Source organism: Giraffa tippelskirchi, chromosome 10 (genome assembly GCF_054371585.1).
Source record: "Giraffa tippelskirchi isolate mGirTip1 chromosome 10, T2T-mGirTip1v1.2.pri, whole genome shotgun sequence".
NCBI lineage: Eukaryota > Metazoa > Chordata > Mammalia > Artiodactyla > Giraffidae > Giraffa > Giraffa tippelskirchi.
In genome coordinates, this window is record NC_137284.1 from 131290545 (window position 1) to 131314225 (window position 23681).

The 23681-nt window shown below is 41.0% G+C and overlaps 1 protein-coding gene across 19 annotated transcripts in view; it reads right to left on the bottom strand.

The window, feature by feature from the left end:
* The window catches only part of CADPS2 (calcium dependent secretion activator 2), a 535874-nt gene extending 515631 nt beyond the window's left edge, over positions 1 to 20243 (bottom strand). For all 19 annotated transcript variants that reach the window (XR_014066703.1, XR_014066704.1, XM_081534079.1 and 16 more), the window contains exon 1: positions 19089 to 20243. Coding sequence is in view for 17 of the 19 variants with exons in the window: in XM_081534079.1 (XP_081390205.1) it covers positions 19089 to 19424 (336 nt within the window). In the remaining 2 variants the exon portion in view is untranslated. The remainder of the gene's footprint in view (positions 1 to 19088) is intronic.
* Positions 20244 to 23681: the final 3438 nt, after the last annotated feature.

The window sequence follows — 23681 nt, forward strand, 5'->3', positions numbered from 1 at the left end:
ATCCTAACTGGAACAGAAACAATAAAGTATCAATAACTGAAATAACATGGCTATTAGTATGTAAATGTTTAGGCAGAGCTGGTCTGCAAGACAGTGAATGTATGCATCTAGCCTTATATAATGAAGAAGTCAGAATTTAAGGGAAGTTAGGCAATATTTAACTGAAAGATGTCCAAAAACAAAGAACAGTGTTGACATTTTGAAATGAGGGCTAAATAGTTTGCATATACAACCCATAATATCAAAGAGAATGTGACAACTGAAAATGAAGGCTGACACAAGCATTGTGTATTGCTAACATAGTATCAGAAGCATCACTGCTGTTGGTGACATTTTTCAAAATGGTAGGAACTCAGGAAAGTTCCTACTGGAGTCCAATCTTCCTTCAATTTACCCAGAACTTGTAGTTCTAGGAAAATAACTTATTAAACCCATGCAAAAAATACTTTGCATTTTGAAACAGAGTTATGCTCTAGGCTCAAATAATTATAAACCAGCTTTACCTACAGAAATGTCCAACTGGGCATTCAAATGTCATGTATGATAGACAACACAGCATGCATTCCAGGATTTCTAGGATCCCTGGAGCCCACCCACTAAACAGCAGTGACAATCCCCTAATCACTGAGAAAACCCCAAAACACTCCATTTTCCTTAAATGTCTGCCACGCATTATTACCATCCCTGCTGATAAGCTCCGGTTTATAATTTGGAACAACTTAAGGAAGCACTGAAGGGAGACGAGATGGGTAGAGAAGAAAAAGACTCCAAAAAAAATAACTTTATAAGAAATGCAATCAAGTGTATTATGGGGTTTCGCAGTGAAAAACAGTCTTGATGATGTCAACTCCATTAAGCAGCCTTGAATTTCTAGAAGCAACTACTCAAAGAGCAGACAACTTAATGATTTTTACAAAATGTGAAATAAGATTAGCAACCTGGGGAGGGTATTTTCCTTACAGAAAAAGTCCGGATGCTGGGGCTGCTGGCAACAGTTTCAGAATCAAGTGTCTCTGACCCCACATCTCAAATTCCCTTAGTGTTTTCCTCAGCCACAAGAGCATCGTCTCCTGTCTCCTACCCCAGAACCTTGTGACATGGCCACCAAAGGCTGCCAGGGAAGCTAGGCTAGAAATGTAGCAAAGAGGAGGAAATGAACAGCCAGTAATGAACACTAACAGCAGGAACAGTACACCTATAATGTCTATAGATGAAAAACTGAGAAATAAAGGGATGAGTATATTACATAAATTAAAAAGACTAATTGTAGATATGATGTGGATACGACGAAGATTATTTGTTGCTGCTGTTCAATTGCCAAGTCATGTCTGACTCTTTGTGACCCCAGGGCCTGTGGCCTGCCAGGCTTCTCTGTCCTCCACTACCTCCAGAGTTTGCTCAAAGTCATGTCCATTGGATCCATGATGCTATCTAACTATCTCATCCTCTGCTGCAGAGACTATAACCAAAACCAAATCACCTAAAATTAGCACAAACATGACAGAAGTTTGTTTCTCTGAGATCTGAGCATGTGGCAGCTCTTCCTTGCAAAGTTATGAGGGCCCCAGGTTCCCCAAACATGATGCGCTGTGATCCTCAACAAGTAGCAACCATGTCCTCATCCACATGGCTGATCGAGTGGCTGACTTGGGGATTCCAGCCTGTGGGAAAAAGGGAGGATGTGCCCCTCTTTTGGGAAAGGCCCAGAAGGTGGCACAGATCACTTCTATTCTTACCTCACTTGCCTGAACTTAGTCTTCTGGCTCTATCCAGCCACCAGAAGCCAGAACAGAGAACAGACCCTGACTTTTTTTTTTTTTTTTTTAACCATTTGGCTGCATCTCTCAGCTTGTGGGATCTTAGTTTCCCAACCAGGAATGGAACCCTGGCACAGCAATCAAAGTGGCACATCGCATCCTAACAACTGGACCACCGGGGGAGTCCCCGCTTGTTCTCCTGATGGCCATTGACAGCCCTAACTATTCGGGGCAACAATCTGTCTGCCACATACTTGCTTCCAGTCTGCCAAGACTCACTGTCTGCTCTTCTCAGCAAATCTCAGCCACTCATGGCCTGACTTTCTGAATTCTGTAAGGACAAAGACACTGCCTGTGTAATTTCTCCTAAAGACCTATGGTCTCATGGGACCCAGCCCCATTCTCATGTGTGAGAAATAAAGTCAACATTCCCCTGGCCTGTGTTCTTGTCCAACACTCTGTGCAGATAATCATGCCCAATCCCATGGTTCACCAAAAAAAAAAAAGAACAAAATGAGAAAAGGTAGCCATGCTCCCAGCTTAGAACTCTGGACTTATTGGGGTCAACTATCAGAAACCAATAATGGTAAATAACCACATTCCAACTAGAAGCAAGTGACCCAGGTGCTTGCAGGTGAGCTTGCCCTCTCCGACTTCCTCCCCTCCCTTCTACAGAAAGTGATGGCTGACATGTTAGGGCGCCGGAGGAGGAAACGTGGTTTGTGCATCTTATTCCAATGTATAAAGGATGCACCAGAAGAATTAAAATCATCAGAGGGAAGAGTCAAAGGGTTCCCACGGGGGCTGTAACTGGGGTTGGGGAAGAGTGGGAAAGGAGACTGCTTTTTATTGCAAGTTTTGAAAGGCTTAGATTTTTAACCACAGAAACAAATTTACTTAAACAGATATAAAGTAACACTACTTCCACATTGTCCATTTGAATATAATCATGAAATTTAAAAACGGTGAGCAAATACTACCCATATCTTCTACTCCCCTTTAGGCCACCACCTTCTTCAAACCAGAACCACTGCCAGACCCTCACTCTTGCCTTGACAGTCTGTTCTCAAGGCTGGACAACCTGGAAGTGTGGTCTTAAATTCTGCATAAATGATGGTCCCCAGAACTGTGCAATGCAGTGGCACTGGCTATTCTCAGATACAGACTGTTTTAGAATGTAAATCAGATCACTTGTTGAACCTGCTCAGTACTCAACAGCTTCACACCTCACTTAAATTCTGACCTTACCATGGCCTAAGCAGGGCTCCCCAACCTCTAGGCCATTGAAGAGTACCTCTTGTCAGATCAGCAACAGCATTCTAAAGTGCAGAATAAATGCAAGGCACCTGAATCATCCCGAAACCATTTCCCCCACCCCCTACCGAAAATCTGTCTTCCACGAAATCAGTTTCTGGTGCCAAAGAGGTTGGGGACCACTGGCCTAAAGAACTTACACAAGCTAACCCATGCCAACTTTAGACTCATCACTTCCTACTTGCCCTCTCTCAGCTCCACCCTAGCCACCCTAGACCTCAAGCTGTTCTTCATAAGACAAGTTTGTTTATTCCCCTTCAAGGTTCTTTGTACTTGCTGTGAATGCCATCTGGAATGTCCTTCTTCCCACCACCCCCCATCATAAAGTGGCTCAGTCCTTCACTTCATTCAAGTGCTGCTCAACCACCATTGGCTCCTTAGAAGCACTCCCTGCCCACCCTGCCCAAAATAGATGCTGATGCCTCCATCCCTCCCCACAGTCAATATCCCTTAATACATATACACATATGTTAATGATCCATCTCCTCTACTAGAATACAAGTCTCATGGGGGCTGTCCTGTCTACGCCTGTACTCTCAATGCCTAAATTTGGGCCTAGCATACACTATCTGTTCAAACATAGCCTCAGTATTTGACAGCTAAATGAAATACACTTTACAGAATGAAAATTCCTTACTGAATGAAAATTACGAGAGAAAACTCTGCAAGATCTACTCCATGCCAGGTAATGTGCTAAGGACTTTTCAGAAATTTTATGTAATCTTCACAGCATCTTACTGAGCAAGTATGAGTCATTTTACAGATAGTGTTAGTCACTCAGTCGTGTCCAACTCTTTGTGACCCCATGGACTGTAGCCCGCCAGGCTCCTCTGTCCATGGAATTCTTCAGGCAAGAATACTGCAGTGGGTTGCCATTTCCTTCTCCAGGGGATCTTCCCCACCCAGGGATTGAAAGCAGGTCTCCAGCATTGCAGGCAGACTTTACCGACTGAGCCACCTGGAAAGCCTCATTTTACAGATAAGGAGACAGCAATTTAGAGGACAAGGAAGGGCTTGTCTTCTCAGACAAGATTCCCATAAACATGATAGACACCGGAAGTGGGAAAGTAAAACAAAGAGGAAGGGGACAACAGGGAAGAGATAAATTACCATCAGGCTAAAAAATATTACCAGCCAGATTTCATCCTCCTTTTTACATATTTATTTGGCTGTGCCAGGTCTTAGCTGTGTCATGTGGGATCCAGTCCACTGAACAGGGTTCAAACCTGGGCCTCCTGCAATTGGAGTTCAAAATCCTAACCAATGGACCACCATGGAAGTCCTTTATCCCACTTTCTACACATTCCAGCCTTTGAACAAATTCTGAGATCATTTAATTCAAAACAGATGAACAGCTAAACTTAAGTACCCAACTAATGTCGAAGATTTGCTAGTTGCAGCACATTTCGTGATCTGTCTCAACTGTTCCATATTTGAAATATAGGTTTATCACTAATAATTTTCATTTCATTTCTATAAAACAAAAGCACAAATACATATGTATGTACACATTTATATTTGTACAATGTCCCTCATAAAAGAGTCTATCCAAACACAACCTTTTGTGTGGCAAAGTCACTGTGTTACAACCCAAGGTGTTCATCAGATGTGAATTCAGCATACCAAATATAGTTTAGAAATCAACATTTTAGAAACTGGGCTGTGAATTTCAGCTTCTGAGTTGCAATACTGAGGTCATCTCCATACTGCTAAATTCAATTAACATTTTCAATCCCTATCTTGTTACACTTGACCTCTGAACATCCGACATCGTTTTCTACCTCTTTCTATTGAAACAGCTCTTCTTAGTTTCTGTGACAAAGGTCAACCTAACTTTCTTATAGACCTGGCTGTTCCTTCCTCATTTCCTTTGCCAACTCAATCTTCCCTCTTGTCTTTTAAATCCTGAAGTTCTTTAAGACTAAGTCATTAAAACCTCTTTACTGGATTCTATTTTGGCCACAGTCATGCCCATGACTTCGATTACTATTCACAGGACAATTTTCAAGTTTACCTTTTGAAACCAATCTTTCCCCTGAGCTCCAAACAACTGTCCTTTGATCTCTACTTATTTGAAGGACCACAGATTCCATACCTCACCTATTAGATTTGTGCTGGATTAAACCATACATTCTCCATCACTTGTTTCAAATATGTATGAGGATATAAAAGGGGAAAATAAAATTGAAAGCCTAGGATTCTAGGACGTAGTGATCAAACTCTCGAAATTCTTATGGGATTTTACACTCAAATCACAAATTTTTCATAATTGACAGTTCATCCTCCCCTTTGTCATTTTAGGTATATTGTTCCAATATGTGAAAGCAGTGTGACCTTAATTGAAGCAGAGATGGAAGAACAAAAATGTGCTTTATCTCATTCTCCCTACTTAACCACTGCTCAACAATATAAGCAATCCTTCTGGTTAAGGAAACCAGAGCTCACAAATGTAGGTTAGATTCATCCTGTTATGTTTCAGAACTGCTCTTGATGATATTCAGTATTTTGTAAGCCTTTTGACTACAGTAGCATTTTAGTCTTAGGCATGTTTCTAGAGAACCAAAACAACATTCTCATCTCCTTAAATAAGATTTGGAATATATTTCCCTAAATTTGTTAAAATAGTAAGAATACAGGTTTCATGGCAGAATTTAATTTTTCCCATCTTCCAATAAAATATACTCATACAGATCCATAAAATTTTTAAAAACACTGCAGACTAAATATAAAATGAAAGCCTACTTTCCAGAGGAATGTCCACTAACTTCAAAATCCATGAAGAAAATTGGAGACACGTCCTCTTAAAACAAGTGTGCTCTGCTCAGTGAATCAAAACATTAAGCACAACCACGAGGAAGGCAAAGTCAAAGTCGCTCAGTCGTGTCCAACTCTTTACAACCCCATGGACTATACAGTCTATGGAATTCTCCAGGCCAGAATACTGGAGTGGGTAGCCTTTCCCTTCTCCGGGGGATCTTCCCAATCCAGGGATCGAACCCAGGTCTCCCCCATTGCAGCCGGATTCTTTACCAGCTGAGCCACCAGGGAAGCCCATGAGGAAGACAAAGGAAGATTTATATCATGTCACTCTACCTGTTACTAGCTCCAGAATGGGAGAGCTGAAATGCCACACAGCAAAGACAAAACAAAAAGCAAAGGAAACAAAACACTGAAAATAGAAAAGAAGATTAAATACATCATAATGGCAATGACTAAAAATGTTTAAAACATTTTTATAAAAAGTAAAGACTAGGTAAAAACTGTAATAATTTTTAATACAAAATAACCTCAAAATGTGTACATACATACAGGTGTGTGTCTATGTGTTTAGTCGCTCAGTCGTGTCCGACTCTTTGTGACCCCACTGACTGTACCGCACCAGGCTCCTCTGTCCATGGCGATTCTTCAGGCAAAAATACTGGAGTGATATTCTCCCAGAACGTCCCACCCTCACCTTCTCCCTCAGAGTCCATAAAATTGTTCCATGCATCTGTGTCTCTTATTCTGTCTCGCATATAGGGTTATCGTTACCATCTTTCAAATTCCATATATATGCATTAGTATACTGTATTGTTGTTTTTCTTTCTGGCTTACTTCACTCTGTATAATGGGCTCCAGTTTCATCCATCTCAGTAGAAACGATTCAAATGTATTTTTTTTAATGGCTGAGTAATATTCCATTGTGTATATGTACCACAGCTTCCTTATCCATTCGTCTGCTGATGGACATCTAGGTTGCTTCCATGTCCTAGCTATTGTAAACAGTGCTGCGATGAACATTGGGGTACACACGTCTCTTTCAATTCTGGTTTCCTCGGTGTATATGCCCAGCAGTGGGATTGCTGGGTCATATGGCAGTTCTATTCCCAGTTTTTTAAGGAATCTCCACACTGTTCTCCATAGTGGCTGTACTAGTTTGCATTCCCACCAACAGCGTAAGAGGGTTCCCTTTTCTCCACACCCTCTCCAGCATTTATTGCTTGTAGACTTTTGGATAGCAGACAAGGGCTCAGGGCCGGGGCAATGGGATGATCCAGAAGGATGGGATGGGGAGGGAGGTGGGTGGGGGGTCCAGGAAGGGGAACACATGTAAACCCATGGCTGATTCATGTCAATGTATGGCAAAAACTATTACAATATTGTAAAGTAATTAGCCCCCAACTAAAATAAATAAATTTATAAAAATAAAAAAAAAAATACTGGAGTGAGTTGCCATGCCCTCCTCCAGGGGATCTTCCCAACCCAGGAATCGAACCCAGGTCTCCCTAATGGCAGGCAGGTTCTTTATCAACTTAGCCACCAGGGAAGCCCACATACATACATACATATGCAGATAATTTGTATACAAATGCTTGTAAGTATATATAGGTGAACGTATGAGTATAGACGTATATGAATTAGGGATACCTACGATATATCTGATAAACTCTTCAAAAGAAAGTTGTTTCAATGCTAAAATTGGAAAAAATATTGAACAGAATCTCTACTCAACACACTATGAATCAAAGGGAGTTACTTTTCACTGGTAATAGTATAAAGATTCCTAAGTATATAAAGAATCCAGCATTAAGATTCATGAATACTTCTAGAAATGCAAGATAAATTGAAAATACAGTCAACCCTGGAACAATGCTGGGCTTAGGGGCACTGAACCTTGGCACAGTTGAAAATCAGCACATTATTATACCCAACACTCCAGCTCTCCATTCCTCCATATCTGAGATTCTGCATAGGCCAATGGTAAATCAGGTAGTACAGTAGTATTTACTACTGAAAAAACTGTGTACAGATGGGCCCTGTGCAGTTCAAACCCATGTTGTTCAAGGGTCAGCCGTCCACATAATTATAAGATAATTTAGTTATTGCAAAGATGACCAGATAGGAGGGGTTACTACAATAATGCTGATTTAGATATAAAACTTTACATCTTAAAGTCAGACTATATATATATACTAATTTGTAAAAATACTAATTATATACAGTGAAATAGCTCAGCGAGCCACACTGACAGCATAATAAAATTAGAAATATCCTTGGGAAAAAAGCTATGATCAATCTAGACAGCATATTAAAAAGCAGAGACATTACTTTCCCAACCAAGATCCGTCTAGTCAAAGCTATGGTTTTTTCAGTAGTCATGTAAGGATGTGAGAGTTGGACTATAAAGAAAGCTGAGAGCTGAAGAACTGATGCTTTTGAACTGTGGTGTTGGAGAAGACTTTTGAGAGTCCCTTGGACCGCAAGGAGATCAAACCAGCCTAAGGAAATCAGTCCTGAATATTCATTGGAAGGACTGATGCTGAAGCTGAAACTCCAATCCTTTGGCCACCTGATGTGAAGAACTGACTCACTAGGAAAGACCCTGATGCTGGGAAAGATTGAAGGCAGGAGGAGAAGAGGATGACAGAGGACGAGATGGTTGGATGGCATCACCGACTCGATGGATAGGAGTTTGAGTAAGCTCTGGAAGTTGGTGACGGACAGGGAAGCCTGGCATGCTTCAGTCCATGGGGTCATAAAGAGTTGGACATGACTGAGCGACTGAACTAAAAAGAAAACAAAACTTAAAACACTTGAAATTTTCAGATAGTCTGATTAAATACTGGCTCAAGGAAAAACTAAGGTCTGAAATAACAGATTTAGCAACAAATAAAACTCCTTTATGTAACAAACTGGTCTCAAACTACATCTAGAGGTAAATTCATAGCTGTGTATACTTTCATTCTTACTACAAAGAAGGAAGTAATCCTAACTAAGAAGTCAAACGAAAGAACTACTCCCTTATGTCTCCCAACCCCCTTAAGACCTATGACTTATGTTTTTATTTTGTTTATATGATTTATATTAAACTCTATTTTGAATTTATGAAGTTAACATGTATATTTGTAAAAACTATGGTATTTGGGATATCTAATGAATTTAAGGGAGGCTAAAAGCTGAAGACTTAACATATTGAATATTGACAAAAATAAGCAAGCAAATGAGAGAATTATGTCCAACTCTGTCAGTATACATGAAAATGTAGAAATCGCCGATTTTCTGAAATTATGCATCATCACAATTCAACCTGAAATAAGAAAAAAAAGCTAATAAGCTAAGGAAATGAAAAAATAAAAAATAGGTTCTGGATGTAGTTCATGAATGAATTCTTTCAAAGCCCAAGTATCAGATCATAGAGGATACCCTAGAAATCCAAGTATGGTTTAATAGGAAACCTAGAAATGTGTCATATCAGTAAAGTAAAACTAGGCAGTCACTTCAACTGATGCAGAAAAGAAATGTGATAATATTCAAAATTAATTTCTGATATTTTATCCTCTTAATGTAATACAAATAATTATCCTAAAATAAGGATAAGTATTCACTGCATTCACTGGAAGAATACTATCAAAAAGAATTCCCAGGAAAGCCTGGACCAAGACAAAAGTACTGATTAACAAGTACATATACTGTTCTGGACACTATCAAGACAGTGTCCTGTGAAACACAAGAAGTACAGTTACAGGAGAGAACCAGACAGAACTTATCACTACCAGCTGATGATTCATTCACCTAGATGAATCTAGAAGAATTAGGTACTGGCTACTAAATCAATCAGAAGTGTACTATAATGTAACCAGTTGTACCCAAAAAGGAGTTCTGCATTTATCCATAATAAAATACAGAAGGCCATCACAATAAAAACAAAAATTATAAATGCTTAAGAATAACCTTGATTATAAATGCAAAGTGTCTATATAATGAAACCTACAAAATAATCATAAAGACATAAGAGGCTTAACTAAAGAGATATGCTATGTTCCTAAAAGACTGAATGGAATAAAAAAGTTTCTCAAACAGGATTAATTAAAAATGATAGCATCTAATCTACCCAGTAGGCACTATACTAAGCACTTACTATATACATCATTTCATTTAATTATAACAGGAATTCTATGAGGTCATTATTCTCATTTTACAAATGAAAAAGGGCCCAGAGACATGAAATGCCTTGCTCACACGATGAATGAATAGGAAAGAATGACACCTAGGCCTTCTGAAGCCAAGAGTGATTTCCATCAGATATTAAATTATGGTAAAGTTATAAATATTATGGCATTAGCAATAGGAAAAAGTAGATTAATGAACCAGTCAGTCCTAAAGGAAATCAACCCTGAATATTCATTGGAAGGACTGATGCAGAAAGCTCCAATACTTCGGCCACCTGATGTGAAGAGCCAACTCATTGGAAAAGACTTTGATGCTGGAAAAGATTGAAGGCAGGAGGAGAAGGGGACAACAGAAGATGAGATGCTTGCATGGCATCACTGACTTAATGGACATGAGTTTGAGCAAACTCTGATAATGAAGGATTATCAGAAAAGGCAGAGGGACCAGAGATCAAATTGCCAACATCTGCTGGATTATCAAAAAAGCAAGAGAGTTCCATAAAAACATCTACTTCTGCTTTATAGACTATGCCAAAGTCTTTGATTGTGTGGATCACAACAAACTGTGGAAAATTCTTAAAGAGATGGGAATACCAGACAACCTTACCTGTCTCCTGAGAAATCTGTATGCAGAAATCTGTAAGAAGCAACAGTTAGAACTGGACATGGAACAATAGACTGGAAAGGAGTAGGTCAAGGCTATATATTGTCACCCTGTTTATTTAACTTACATGCAAAGTACATCATGCGAAATGCCGGGCTGGATGATGGACAAGCTGGAATCAAGGTTGCCAGGAGGAATATCAGTAACCTCATATATGCAGATGACACCACCCTTATGGCAGAAAACGAAATAGTAATGATCCTCTTGATGAAAGTGAAAGAGGAGTGAAAAAGTTGGCTTAAAACTCAACATTCAGAAAACTAAGATCATGGCATCTGGTCTCATCACTTCATGGCAAACAGATGGGGAAATAATGGAAACAGTGACAGACTTTATTTTGGGGGAGCTCCAAAATCACTGCAGATGGTGACTTCAGCCATGAAATTAAAAGACGCTGGCTCCTTGGAAAAGTTATGACCAACCTAGACAGCATATGAAAAAGCAGAGACATTACTTTGCCAACAAAGGTCTGTCTAGTCAAAGCTTTGGTTTTTCCAGTAGTCATGTATGGATGTGTGAGTTGGACTATAAAGAAAGCTGAATGCTGAAGAATGATGCTTTTGAACTGTGGTGTTGGAGAAGACTCTTGAGAGTCCCTTGGACTGCAAGGAGATCCAACCAGACCATCCTAAAGGAAATCAGTCTTGAATATTCATTGGAAGGACTGATGCTGAAGCTGAAAGTCCAATACTGTGGCCACCTAATGCGAAGAACTGACTTATTTGAAAAGACCCTGAGATGCTGAGAAAGACTGAAGGCAGGAGGAGAAGGGGACAACCGAGGATGAGATGGTTGGATGGCATCACCAACTCGATGGACATGAGTTTGAGCAAGCTCTGGGAGTTGGTGATGGACAGGGAAGCCTGGCGTGCTGCAGTCCATGAGGTCACAAAGAGTTGGGCACAAACTGAGTGACTGAACTGAACACCTTAGTAATAAAAATAAAGCTTAATCAAAAGGCTTCAAGAAGAGCTGAGCTATTTGGGGGAAAAAAGCCAAGTCAACTCCTTGATTCAAACTTTAACTCAAAATAGTAAATTGATTATCTAAGAACATAAATGAGAAATAAGTTTTTAAGAAACTTAAAGACCAATTGAACTATATCTAAAAACAAAATGAAAGGCAGACTGTATAAACAGTCTCCCCAGAGGAACACTATCTTCAACATACTGATGAAGGGGACACGTTAATAAGTAAAACCATGATCTCAAGAGAAAAGCAGGGAAAAGGATAGATCATATACATTCATCCTCCCAAGCAATCAGAAATGAGCAAATTAAGTATCATCTCAACTATCAGATTGAGAAAGATAGCCTTTTAATTATTCATACCCTTTGCCCCAGTAACATTTTCTTCATAAAAATTCATTACTAACTTGGAGGTTATAAAATGAAAATATTCAACCCATAAAGTTTAAAAAGTGATGTGATAAAATCTCAAGAAGCAAAGCAAAGCATCAATGATGCTCTACAAAGTTGAAGGCTCCCAAATGCAAACCAAAGACTTAAGTTACACAGTTTGAGGAAAATGGAGGCTTTCCTTACCTGTCCACCTAATGTTAGAATCTTGGAAAGAGAACAAAAATAAAGACACTCTCAGATAAGTCCTTAGTTTGTAATTACTTCACTTAAAACAATTACTTAAGAATGTCTTCTAAAGTTTACTTTTTGAAAAACCCATATACATTCTTAGCACACACAGTGAAGAAAAATGCCACCCACTAATGATCTCCTAGGAGCAAATCATTGTGAAATTCACTCAGGCATTCATGCTCAGTTGTGTCTGACTCTTTACAACCACATGGACTATAGCCTTCCTCTGTCCATAGAATTTTCCAGGCAAGAATATTGGCATGGGTTGCCATTTCCCACTCCAGGGATCTTCCTGACTCAGGGATCTTACCTGTGTCTCTTATGTCTCCTGCGTTGGAAGACGGATTCTATCCCAGTCAGCCAACTGGGAAGCAGTTAGGCATTGCTCAGTGTCAACTCCAACTTGAGGTTTCACTATATTCGGTTTTCCAGTTCATTTTTTAATGAAAGACACTCAGGTTTACCCTGCTGTATTTTCTGTTGTGAGCCTGGCAATCTATCCATAGTTTTGTAATATATAAATTATAACTGTTAATGCAGTTTAATGGTCTACGGCATTTCACCAAATTAAAGATCTTTTAAAAGTCCAAATGTGCACTGCCCTCCCACTATTGATTCAATAAAGTCTAAAATACTGACATGTTTTTTGTTCCTTGCTTAGAGCATCCCTATTACCTTTTCCTTCGTGTGTAATATGGGTTTCATTACTGAGCAATCTAACTCATTATTGCAAATATTTTCACCTTGCCCAGGTGACAAAGACACAAGCTGTCAGTCATTTCCCTGTAGTTTCCCTTTAAAACAGGGCATCTCATGTCTGATGATACATTGGAATCACCTGGAAAGCTTTAAGACTATAACCCCAGAGACTGGTTCAATCAGTCTGCAGTACAATCTGGATAACAGAATTTTTTTAAAAAGCTCTCTAGATGATTCTAGTGTGCAGCTAAGGAGAAGAATCCCAAGTTTTGCCTTTTTGTTTTTGTAAAGAAAGGAAATTGTATCTTTCTGCCTTTCCATAAAGAAGGCTGAACGCCAAAGAATTGATGCTTTTGAGCTGTGGTGTTGAAGAAGACTCTTTAGAGTCCCTTGGACCACAAGGAGATCAAACCAGTCAATCCTAAAGGAAATCAATCCCAAATATTCATTAGAAGGACTGATGCTGAAGCTTCGATACTTTGGCCACCTGACCCAAAGAGCCAACTCATTGGAAAAGACCCTGATGCTGGGAAAGATTGAAGACAGGAGAAGGGGACGACAGAAGACAAGATGGTTGGATGTTATCACTGACTCAATGGACATGGGTTTGAGCAAGCTCGAGGCAATGGTGAAGGACGTGGAAGGCTGGCATGCTGCAGTCCACGGGGCTGCAAAGAGTCAGACATGACTGAACAACAACAAAAAGGAAATATCAAAATACGTAAGTCACTTAAACACTGGTGCTAAAAAAAATGTTATCGATTTGGGACAGTTTCATGATTTGATTTTTGAATACTCTTAAAACCATGGGACTATATCATCTGTTGTAATGATATCATTAGTTTTTTTTTTCCCTAGGCTAAAAACTGAAATGGCAGTAACACATGACAATGAGACCCACCCTCTTTCCCAAAAAAGGTCTAATTTGAAATGCATAAAAAGCAGCACAATAACTCAAGAGGCCTGCATCATAGAAAATTATAACTGATGGGATTTTCCATTCATAATTCCCATATTTAATAACCTGGCAACTGGCTTTAATTCTGTTTTGAAGGCCTTTAATGACTTTACAAACTATGCTATTTATCTTGTGAGTGTAGAAATGGAGGGAACTGCTTCCATTTAAAACTGAAGAGGGAACACACACAATATTTCACTTTATAAGCAGTCAATGTATATTAGAAATTACTGCTGATTTCATTTTTGAAAGAAGCAAACTCCAACATCACTTAATCCATTTGAGTTCTCATTAGCACAACTCATTCCACCAAATTAAGTGCTTTGGTCCCAAGACACCCTCTGGAGGGATAGATGAATCAGTTCAAACAAGCAGCACTTTTTTTCTCTGAGATACTGTGTAAGTCCAGTCCGAGGTTTCACTTTAATGTGTGGTTTCCTACTTACTCCTCACAGGACAATGTACTCCCTATTATTAAAACCAGCAAAAACAACACAACCCATCCCTTCTGTGTTTGCTCCATAAAGAACCAAAGCCTGAGTAGTAAAGCATGAATTATCCCAACTCCCTGAGAGGCTGGGCTTTTTAGACTATCACCATATCTCCTGGAACCCTGCAAGCAAGAAAGGCACATCATGAGGCTTCCACACTGCCTGTCCCCCTGGATTTGGTAGTGGCATTGGGAAAACCCCTGTGAAGTCATTAGTTATACAGCAGCAAGTATTATCATTTTCATGGCTTTCTTTAGAGAGGGTGGGGTAACCCTCCTGGTGGTCCAGTGGCTAAAGACTCCATGCTCCCAATCCCTGGTCATAGAACTATGGAGGGTGGGATGAGTCCAAGAGGTCTCAAAACATGTTTAGGAAGATTAATTTCCAAGAAGAGAAGTCGACTCTTTCCTCCTATATTCTTTCTGCCACCCTGACCTCACTGAGGGGCTTCCCAGTGGCCTCAGTGATAAAGAATCTGTCTGCCAAAGCAAGAGATGCAAGCAACTGGAGTTTGATTCCTGGATCAGGAGGATCCACTAGAGGAAGAAAATGGAAACCCAGTCCAGTATTCTTGCTTGGAAATTTCCAAGGACAGAGGAGCCAGGCAGGCTATAGTCCATGGGGTCAGAAAGAGTCGGCAATGACTAAGCCCACACACCTCACTAAGTCTTTGAAACATGGACTAAATCTGACATTTCATGTATCCAACAAGCATTTACTAGGTTCTTATACACCAGGCCTCAGTCGTATCTTAGGTCCTGAAGATGGCACAGCACAGCACAGCACTAAGGCACAATGACCTCTAGCATAAGGTATGTTATTCCTGGAGTTTATAAATCTAGTTGGTTTTTTGTTTTTCCTCCGTAAAATTGGCTCTTTCCCTGAGCTTGGATATCACCTAAGCAGTGAGAAGCAGTGTTTTTTTTTGTTTTTTAAAGCCACAGAAAATACTCCCATTTCCAAAGAGGGCTAAAAGCAGCCACTTATTGTAGCCTGACACATGTGAGACATGTAGGCAAGAACCCACTGCGTGTCACTCCACCTAATACTATTTCCCCATGATGCTCTCTCCTTGATCAGTTTTACCAAAGGAGATTACTTCCCCACCATCTGCGATTTCACACTATTTGTATACATTTCTCAAACTTAATTAGTGTGGAAAATTATGCACAGTGGTGGGAGTGATTACATAAGGAGGTTTAAGGAGTTTAGTAAGATTACAGGGACACATAAAAATGCAAAGAACATGGGTATATGAATCCCATGGAGAGTTATCAGGTACCATCTTTTAAATTCCCTCTTCATTATTTCTAGCTTAAGATAGTTGGCTTTAATATCTGACTGTCACTAAATTTAATAAAGAAAAGCAACTTACTGACTGGAAACCTAAGGAGTGGCCAACCAAAACTTCGCATACACACCTGAAATTTGTTATAAATTGAGACCTGCAATCTGTAAGCCCACAGCTATGGAATATACTTAACCTCTTCTATGGCGGTCATTACGTTCGTCAGATTCTCCCCTACCTTCTAACCACTATGAACTGTATTTTTCCTTTAGGGTCTCAATGTTTTCCCAAGACAACCTGCCTTTATGAAGTAAAAACTGATGTCCAAAGACAAATTGCCTTTATTAAGTAATAACTGATTAGCTTTAGCTGTTATTGCTTCCGAGTTCAACACTGATTCCATCTTTAACCAATGATCTGGAATCATCCAAGGTTCATCATTATCTGTTAACTGACAGAGCAAAGATAATCTACGTAAATAAGCAGAGGCTGAAGCATTAGCCACAACTGAAGTCATTCTGTCACTGGCTGCTTGTTACTTCACATTCGTATCACGTGCGAACCATTTAGGCGGTGTGACCACCTCGTGAAAGCTTTGTCAGTGTCTCCTCTACATTCACTTCCAGAATTTTCTGTAAAGTCCTAAGTTAGACTGGCATAAGCCAACCACCATTATTATTCAAAGCTGAAACTTCCCAGCCAAAAGCAAAGACAGACATGTTTGAGTCAACTGAGTTTAATGCCACTACGATTTTTCAATTCATGGATACAACCTCTTGGTAGCTTTGTGGGCCATTTTAGCCAAGTGGGAAAACAAAAATCACTGCAGCTCAGTTGGTTCACAGAAACTCAACCAACTCACTCAACCTAATAGCAAGAGAGCTTTGACCGCCAGAATAAGGCTTCTACCGTCCTGTGATTAGTTTTCTTCTTTTAAAGATGATGACCCTTTCAGATCTCAATTTCTCTGTTTCTAAATTCTTAAGTTAGGAGGAGTGAGTAAGCAGCAATATGCACTTCAATGACCGACAATTTAAGCTACTAAGTCCTTTACTATATGTCTGACTACTTCAAGATACAGAATAAAAATATACAATGGATTAGTGATTTTGCAATTATCCTGTTACTTCTTTTATATAATCCAACTATATAATTCAAGACAAAGTTTTGGGCATTAATTATTGGCTTGAGCATCAAATTCACAGGAATATAGTTAAATTCCCATTTCATTTTGTCCTAGGAGGGAACCTGACTGCCAAGAATTACTCCAGCTCCCGTCAGCAAGCAACATGCTTAAAGAAAAAGTGTGGGGCTTTTTGAACAAGGGAAAACACTTAAGTTGTTTGGGGGCCTCCCCCCTTAAAAATAAGCATTCTTCACAAAACTTCATGTGACAGCATTCAATGCTCAATATCTGGAAACAAATTTCCAAGTGTTCTTGCACAGAACACAGAGTTCTGCTTCTTTTTTTGCTATTTATAATTATTTTTGATGACGTCTGAATGATGTTATAAAAAATTATTTCCTCAGCGGTATTGTGACTGCACCTGTTTGCCAATTCAAATAATTTCTGGAAAAACATTCTATTTAAACAAGAGGAGTCAGAGAAATCAGTACTATTTGAACACGCAAAGGAGTGTTTGTTTTACTAACAAAATGCAACAAGTATGCACAGTAAGAATCAGCTACCAGTAAGTGACTTTTTGCAAAAGCATCTTTAGTGACAATATTCCAGATAGGAATAGTTTCTTAGTTTCATTACACATTATTTTTATACTTGAATACCAAAAATAAGGTTAAATGCAATATGAATGGTACTGGAGACTGGATAATCATCATAAACTTAATATGACTAAACAACACACATCAAAATTTAGTTGTAATTTTACAGTAGTTACTGAAGTTGAAAGTCACTTGACCTACCGAGTTGAGAGGCACTGAGTGACTGCAATGCAACCCAATGCAAGCAAAGGAGAACAGTGTGGTACTCACCTGAGAGCAGAATGGAAGGCTCCAAGAACTCCACAGGACACTCCCTCCAAACTGACCTCAGGAATGGTGGCTCTGATCATGCCAATTGTTTAGGGAATAGGAAATGTTACTCAAATACGTCTCCAAAATGAGAGGCCTGTCTGGCTCCCAAGGTTTCTTTTCCAGCTCTAGCATTCTGTGACGGAGTTAACTAGAGGGTTAGGTACCTGAAGGGTCTGGGTAATTAGCCTCCAGGTGTACAGAATCATCCCATAAGCATGCCCAGAGAGTGATTCAAGACAGCTGCTTGGTTTAGGCTTGTTTTAGAGAAGCTGGGTAAATGCGGGTGAAGGGTAATGGGTGGACCGCATTTACTCTGAAATACAGCTTTTCACAAGTCAATTCAGAAGTGCGCCAAATTTCTAAGAAATGCCTCACATTCTGAGGTTAATGCTTCAGAAAACAAATCTCTGTGCAACGAGGCATGCTTTGGGCAAATTACAGTCTCTCTGGGTCTTCATATCCTGTCCCAAGCTAAGGTGACTGGTGCAGATTTCCAGCAAACCTTCTAGGTTCACATTCTATTAAGAGGGTTTCTTAGTTTCTATTGAAAACATATACCCAATTAGGGCAATTTGAGTCATTACTTTTGTCTGCTACAGAATTAGACTCCTGGGGGTCTTGTTTCAAAACTACAGTTGGCATGCATTTCACCTGAAACAAACGCCTTACCTCTTTGGGAATGGCGGGGGTGTGTAGTGGGTTGTTTTGAAGTGGCCATGAACCAATCCTATTTTTCTTTTTTTTCCCCTATTTTTCATCAATAGCGTGTTTCATTAAGGCCTGCCGGGACAAGTAATTACTATCCCACAGCCACTCTCCAAGCTGCACACTATTCTGCCTTAGGATTTGATGTCCTAGTTGTACAGCAGTACGGGAAAACTTGTCAGGTTAGCTTTGTTTTGGGGAACATTTCTACACCTTCTCTCTAGTCTTCCCTCTTGCTCAGATCCCACACTCATTCAGATCCAAGATAAAGCCCTGCTCTAGCCGAACTAAGTGGACAGGAATGCACCACCGCTGTTTTGAAATTAAAGTTGACAGGAGTTGCGTCCTGATCCGAGCCCGCCGGGTGCAGCAGCCGCACCGCCGGGCTGTCGGGTCGGTCTCGGTCCCACGGATGCCAAACTGACCGCTTCTGCCAACCGTGGGGGAGAAGGCGCATCCGCGGCAACCCGATACCCGGCGGGCTAAAGAACTGTCCCCCCCCCCCACACACACACCAAAGATTCCCTTGCCCTCCAAGAGTAACAAAAATACAGTGTCCTGCAGAAGGACAGCGGGCAGGGGCCCCAGAGTCCTACCAGGACAAAAGCCCAGGGAAGAAGTGGAGGTTGGAAACGCCGGGTCCTGCAAGCAACTCACCTTCTGCTGTCTCCGGGCCATATCGGTGGGCTGCTTGGCATTGAAGGGGTACGCAATGCACCTCACGACGAAAACGTACAGCTGCAGACGGATCCTCCGCTCCTGCTCCTCGTCCAGCTGCCGTTCAGGTTCGTCTCGTCCCTCGCTCAGCATCGAAGGGCTCGGGCTTACGGGTCTGGCCGCGCCGCCACCCGCGCGCCCCGCCGCGTCCCGCCGCCCTTCCCGAGCCGGGGCCGGCGGCGCTCGCTGCGAGCCGCCGGCCGCCACCAGCACATCGCGGCTCTCCTCTTCCAGCCCCTCGTCCGACTCCTCTTCGCTGGAAGACGGGTCCAGCATGGTGCTCGGGGCGCCCCGCCGCGCGATCCGCGGCCCCCCAGGCGCCTCACTCTCGCCGGCTGCGCCCGCGGGTCTGCACGAGCTGAGCGGCTGGCAGCTGCGGCCGCAGAACGAAAGGGAAACTGACCGAGGCTTTCCGGACACGTCGGGTTGGACCCAGGAGTGTTTCCTACCACCAGGGCGAAAGGAGTGGGCGGGGGCCGCCGGGATTAAATAGGCGGAGTTAGCGTCGGGAGTGAGCCCGAGCGCCTCGTGAACTGCTCGGCGGGCCGGGGCCCCGCCGCCCTCTTAGTTCTCCAACCTCCGCCGGCTGAGGCGGGGCCGCCTGAGCGCCCTGGCGCAGGTGGGGAACCTGTGGCGCCTACAACAAGCAACACGTGGAATGGAACGTTGAGGAGCGGGCGCGGGGCGGCCGAGTGCGCGTGCGCGCGCCGCCGCCGCGACCCGGGCCGAGTGCCTGGGTGCCAGGCGCGCGGTTCGCAGAGATACGGAGGCGCTCAGCTTGGTGGTTCTGCGTGCTCCCACCTGGGATGCTTAGATGGCCGTGACCTCATCACACCACCTTTCTTTTCTTCCGCAAGCTTTCTGAGGCACAGGCGGACAGGGGCCCAAGTGAGCTGCCCCTTCCACCACCACCCCCCCCCCCGCCCCAGGTGAGGGGAACAGTCAGAACGGGCGTCTCCGACCTGAAATTGATACCTAGGATTGAACCCCAGCGCGGAAAAGTGCGGCCGGAGCCGTTTACCTCCAAACAGCGTTGGGAAGAGACTCTAAAAAGTCTCTTGCTCTGCTGCTGTCCGACGCTCTGGTGAAGTCCATATTGTAAAAGTCAGAGGAATGTTCTTGGAAAGAAAAGCAAAAACAAAAGGCGAGAGGCTTTCTTTTTAAACCGTCTTTATTCCTGTAGATGCATGAGCAAGATCGGTTTTGTATTTGCGAAATGGCAGTCTGATTCAGCTCTATAATAATCACATAGCTTGATTATTTTCTGGGTTGGGATGCATTTGACTCAAGACAGGTTGTGCAGTGCAGACATTTATTTAGTAAATATTTGAGCGCAAGCCGGGTTTCCAGCGCTGTTAGCGTTTGGAGGAGCCCGCAGCGCATTGGAGTACACACTTGGTCACTGTTGGTTCCGGCCTCAAGTGGGCGTCTGGTTGCAGCACCCGAAGCCTGTCTTATCTGCGCAGATTTCTCAGTCCCGGTGTTAGAACCACCTAGGAATTTCTTTCTGTGATTTTTCCGGTGTTCTTAATCCGGACAAAGAAGGAAATAGGGAAAACAGTGCCTTCAACTCAAGGTGCCGTGTGCAGTGGCCAAATTGGCGGGGAAGCAATTGAAGCTCACTGCAGTTATCACCGGGCAGGTAAAACTTCCGGCTCTGAGCTTGTCTACCCCGTGGCCAAATAGGAGCTTTTGGTTTTGCAGCCACTTCCACAGTTACCCATGAGAGAGCCTTTCCTTCAGCATTTACTCATAGTCTCCTTAGACTTAGAAAAACAAAGAGGCATTTACTCTTGGGGAAAGTTGCCTACTTATCAATCCTTGATGACGCCGACAGTGATTTAAAGGTGTTTCCTGAGGGTGTGACACCTCAGGAGCTCAGCTGGCTGAGCTCCAACTGCCAAGAAATACAAATCTCAAAAACTGATGTATTTAAAGACAATGTTTCATTTTTGACAGAGTAAATCATAAATAACAAGCTTATTCATTTAAGTTACAGTGTCTAATGCTGTATACCTTACATTTGGCAACGTTTTGTACATAATGTCACCAAACTAGCCTTTTGAGGTAGGTGATGAGGATTACTATTTACAGTGCTTTGTACCAGGTACTGCTCTAAGCCCTTTATAAACCTGATCCCATTTATTTTTAGTTCCATTGTATAGGTAAGGATCCTGAGACTTAGACAACCCTTTCATGCAGAACCAACAACTAATAAAACAAGGACACAACATACTGAATCTTTTTCTAGTTCCAAATAGTAGCTTTTATTACAATTTGTCTAATTATAAATCAGTATATTAAATGTATGATGTTTATTAAATGGATAACTTAAGAATTTAATTCCTAGGCACACAAAAGTGTAATTTATATAGAGCAGCTGTATTTCCCTTCCTTTTCTTGCCAAGGAAAGGTATTTTTTGTTTCCTTTATTAATTAGTTAAAATTGCTTGATGTGATAGCTTATTATTCTCTTCTTATTAAAAAATGGTTATTGAATTAAAGATTCTCCAAGCCTTGGAAATCCCACTGGAAAATACCTAATAATTTATAGAATAACATATAGTGTCTATAAAGATGAAAATGGCTTAAAGGGCATAAATTAAAGAAATATCCAAAACAACAAAGAAAATGTTTTAGAATTTAATTAATGAAACTTATATTGGTTAAGAAACTAACATTGTTAAAACTATGCAGGGTATATTGAGAATTACCAGAGATAGTCTCTGACCTTTAGAATATTACAGGTTAGAGAATGACAGAAGAGAAAAACATTCATTGAAAAAAACAGAAAATAAATATTAGAACTGCAACCCAGTGATAGATCTGATAACCTGAGAGATAATGGTAATATAGAGAAAAAAAACCTTATTCAAGTTTGAGTAAGGGAAGGCTTCCCATATGCTTGATAGATGTTTTGAAGAGTGGTTTATAGCTATTGGAGTGAGGGCACTATAGACCATGCAACCACATTTGCAAAGTTATGAAATTGTTTTCCGCATCTGGAGAACTGCAAACAAAATAGCATGCCCCAAATAAAGGCTACATATGAAGATGGGAAAGATGGGGCTAGAGAGCAGACAGAGGCAAATTCAGCCTTGAGCAGAAAGACAGGGGGCAGGTGTCCATGCCCCTGTATGTCATGCTTTGGAATTTAAACTATGTCCTGAAGAAAATGGGAATATACACAAAGTAAACAGTAAGGTACAACATAAGGTTATCTGTAACTCTTAAGAGTCAGTCTGGAGCCATACGGGGGCAGTAAAACAAGATGCAGGATACCATTGAGATTAGCTACTAAAGAAATCTGGGACAGATACAATGAGGGCTTGAATTTAAGATGGAAATGAGCAAGGGAGGAAAGCTAAAGAGATGGACAAAGGAATTAATGGAACATGTATGAGATGCTGAGGAAGAGGGTCAAGGGTAGACTATGATTCCCAGGATATGATGACAACCTGAAAATAGATAAAATATTAACTTCTAGGGGACATGTAGGTATAGAGAAACATCAGGTTTTGAAGAGCTTATCAGAGCGCTCCTAGACCCATTTTGGAAATGCAAACCTGTTACTGACACCTGGGCAAAGAAATCATCAGCATGGTGGTGGTAGTTGAAGCTGCAGGTATAGATGATGAGGTCCTGAAAACGCGTTCAAGCTGAGAAGATGGCCAATGATGCATCTATGAGGAACCCTCACTACCTCTCCTCCAAAATAGAAATGGTTTGAAGAAAAGGAATCTGAAGAGAAAACCTGATCATTAAGGATAAACAGAGCCCTAATAATTTTTAATTAACATTTTCAATGTTGTGCTTACACTAATGTTCTTGCCAAATTTCTTCCTTAAATATTACCTTTTCAGGTAATTATAACATCAGTTGATGCTCTGGGATAATTGAATAAATGATGCCTAACATAAGACTATGATTGCTTTATGCCATTTCATAAATACACAAAATATACTTTAGTCAATGATTCATTTTTATTTTTGTCAAGGTGAGCATAAAAACAAATGGAAGTTATACTGCTTTTTAACGAAACACCTCTAATGATAGGGTAAGATGGATGCACAATAATAAAATAGAATATCAAATGCGTTTTGGCAACGATATTTAAGGAAACAGGTGTGTGACCTGAATAGCTATAGGTGGTCTGTTTTCTAGTTGAGAATTGATTTGTGCATTTGACCTGAAAGAAAGGTATTAACTCTTTCAAGTCACAGATGAAATCATAATTTCACTGAACAGACATTTTGAGGGCACCCACTCTAGGCTATGCACTATTCTGAGTAGATAGAAACAGTAAAATTTAGTCCCTGAGGGGGTGCATGTGAAACAGACATGAACAAAATAAGAAGTTATGGTAATATATGCTCCTGTGGTAATAGAGAAAAAATTCACAAAATATTCCTTAAGTGTTTTGGAAGTCTATTATTTTTTGTAGTTATAGCTAAAATTATATTACAACAGATAGAGGAATCTTTTTCATGTCAAATGGAAGGACCAGTTTCATAAATATGTATGAGAAAAATG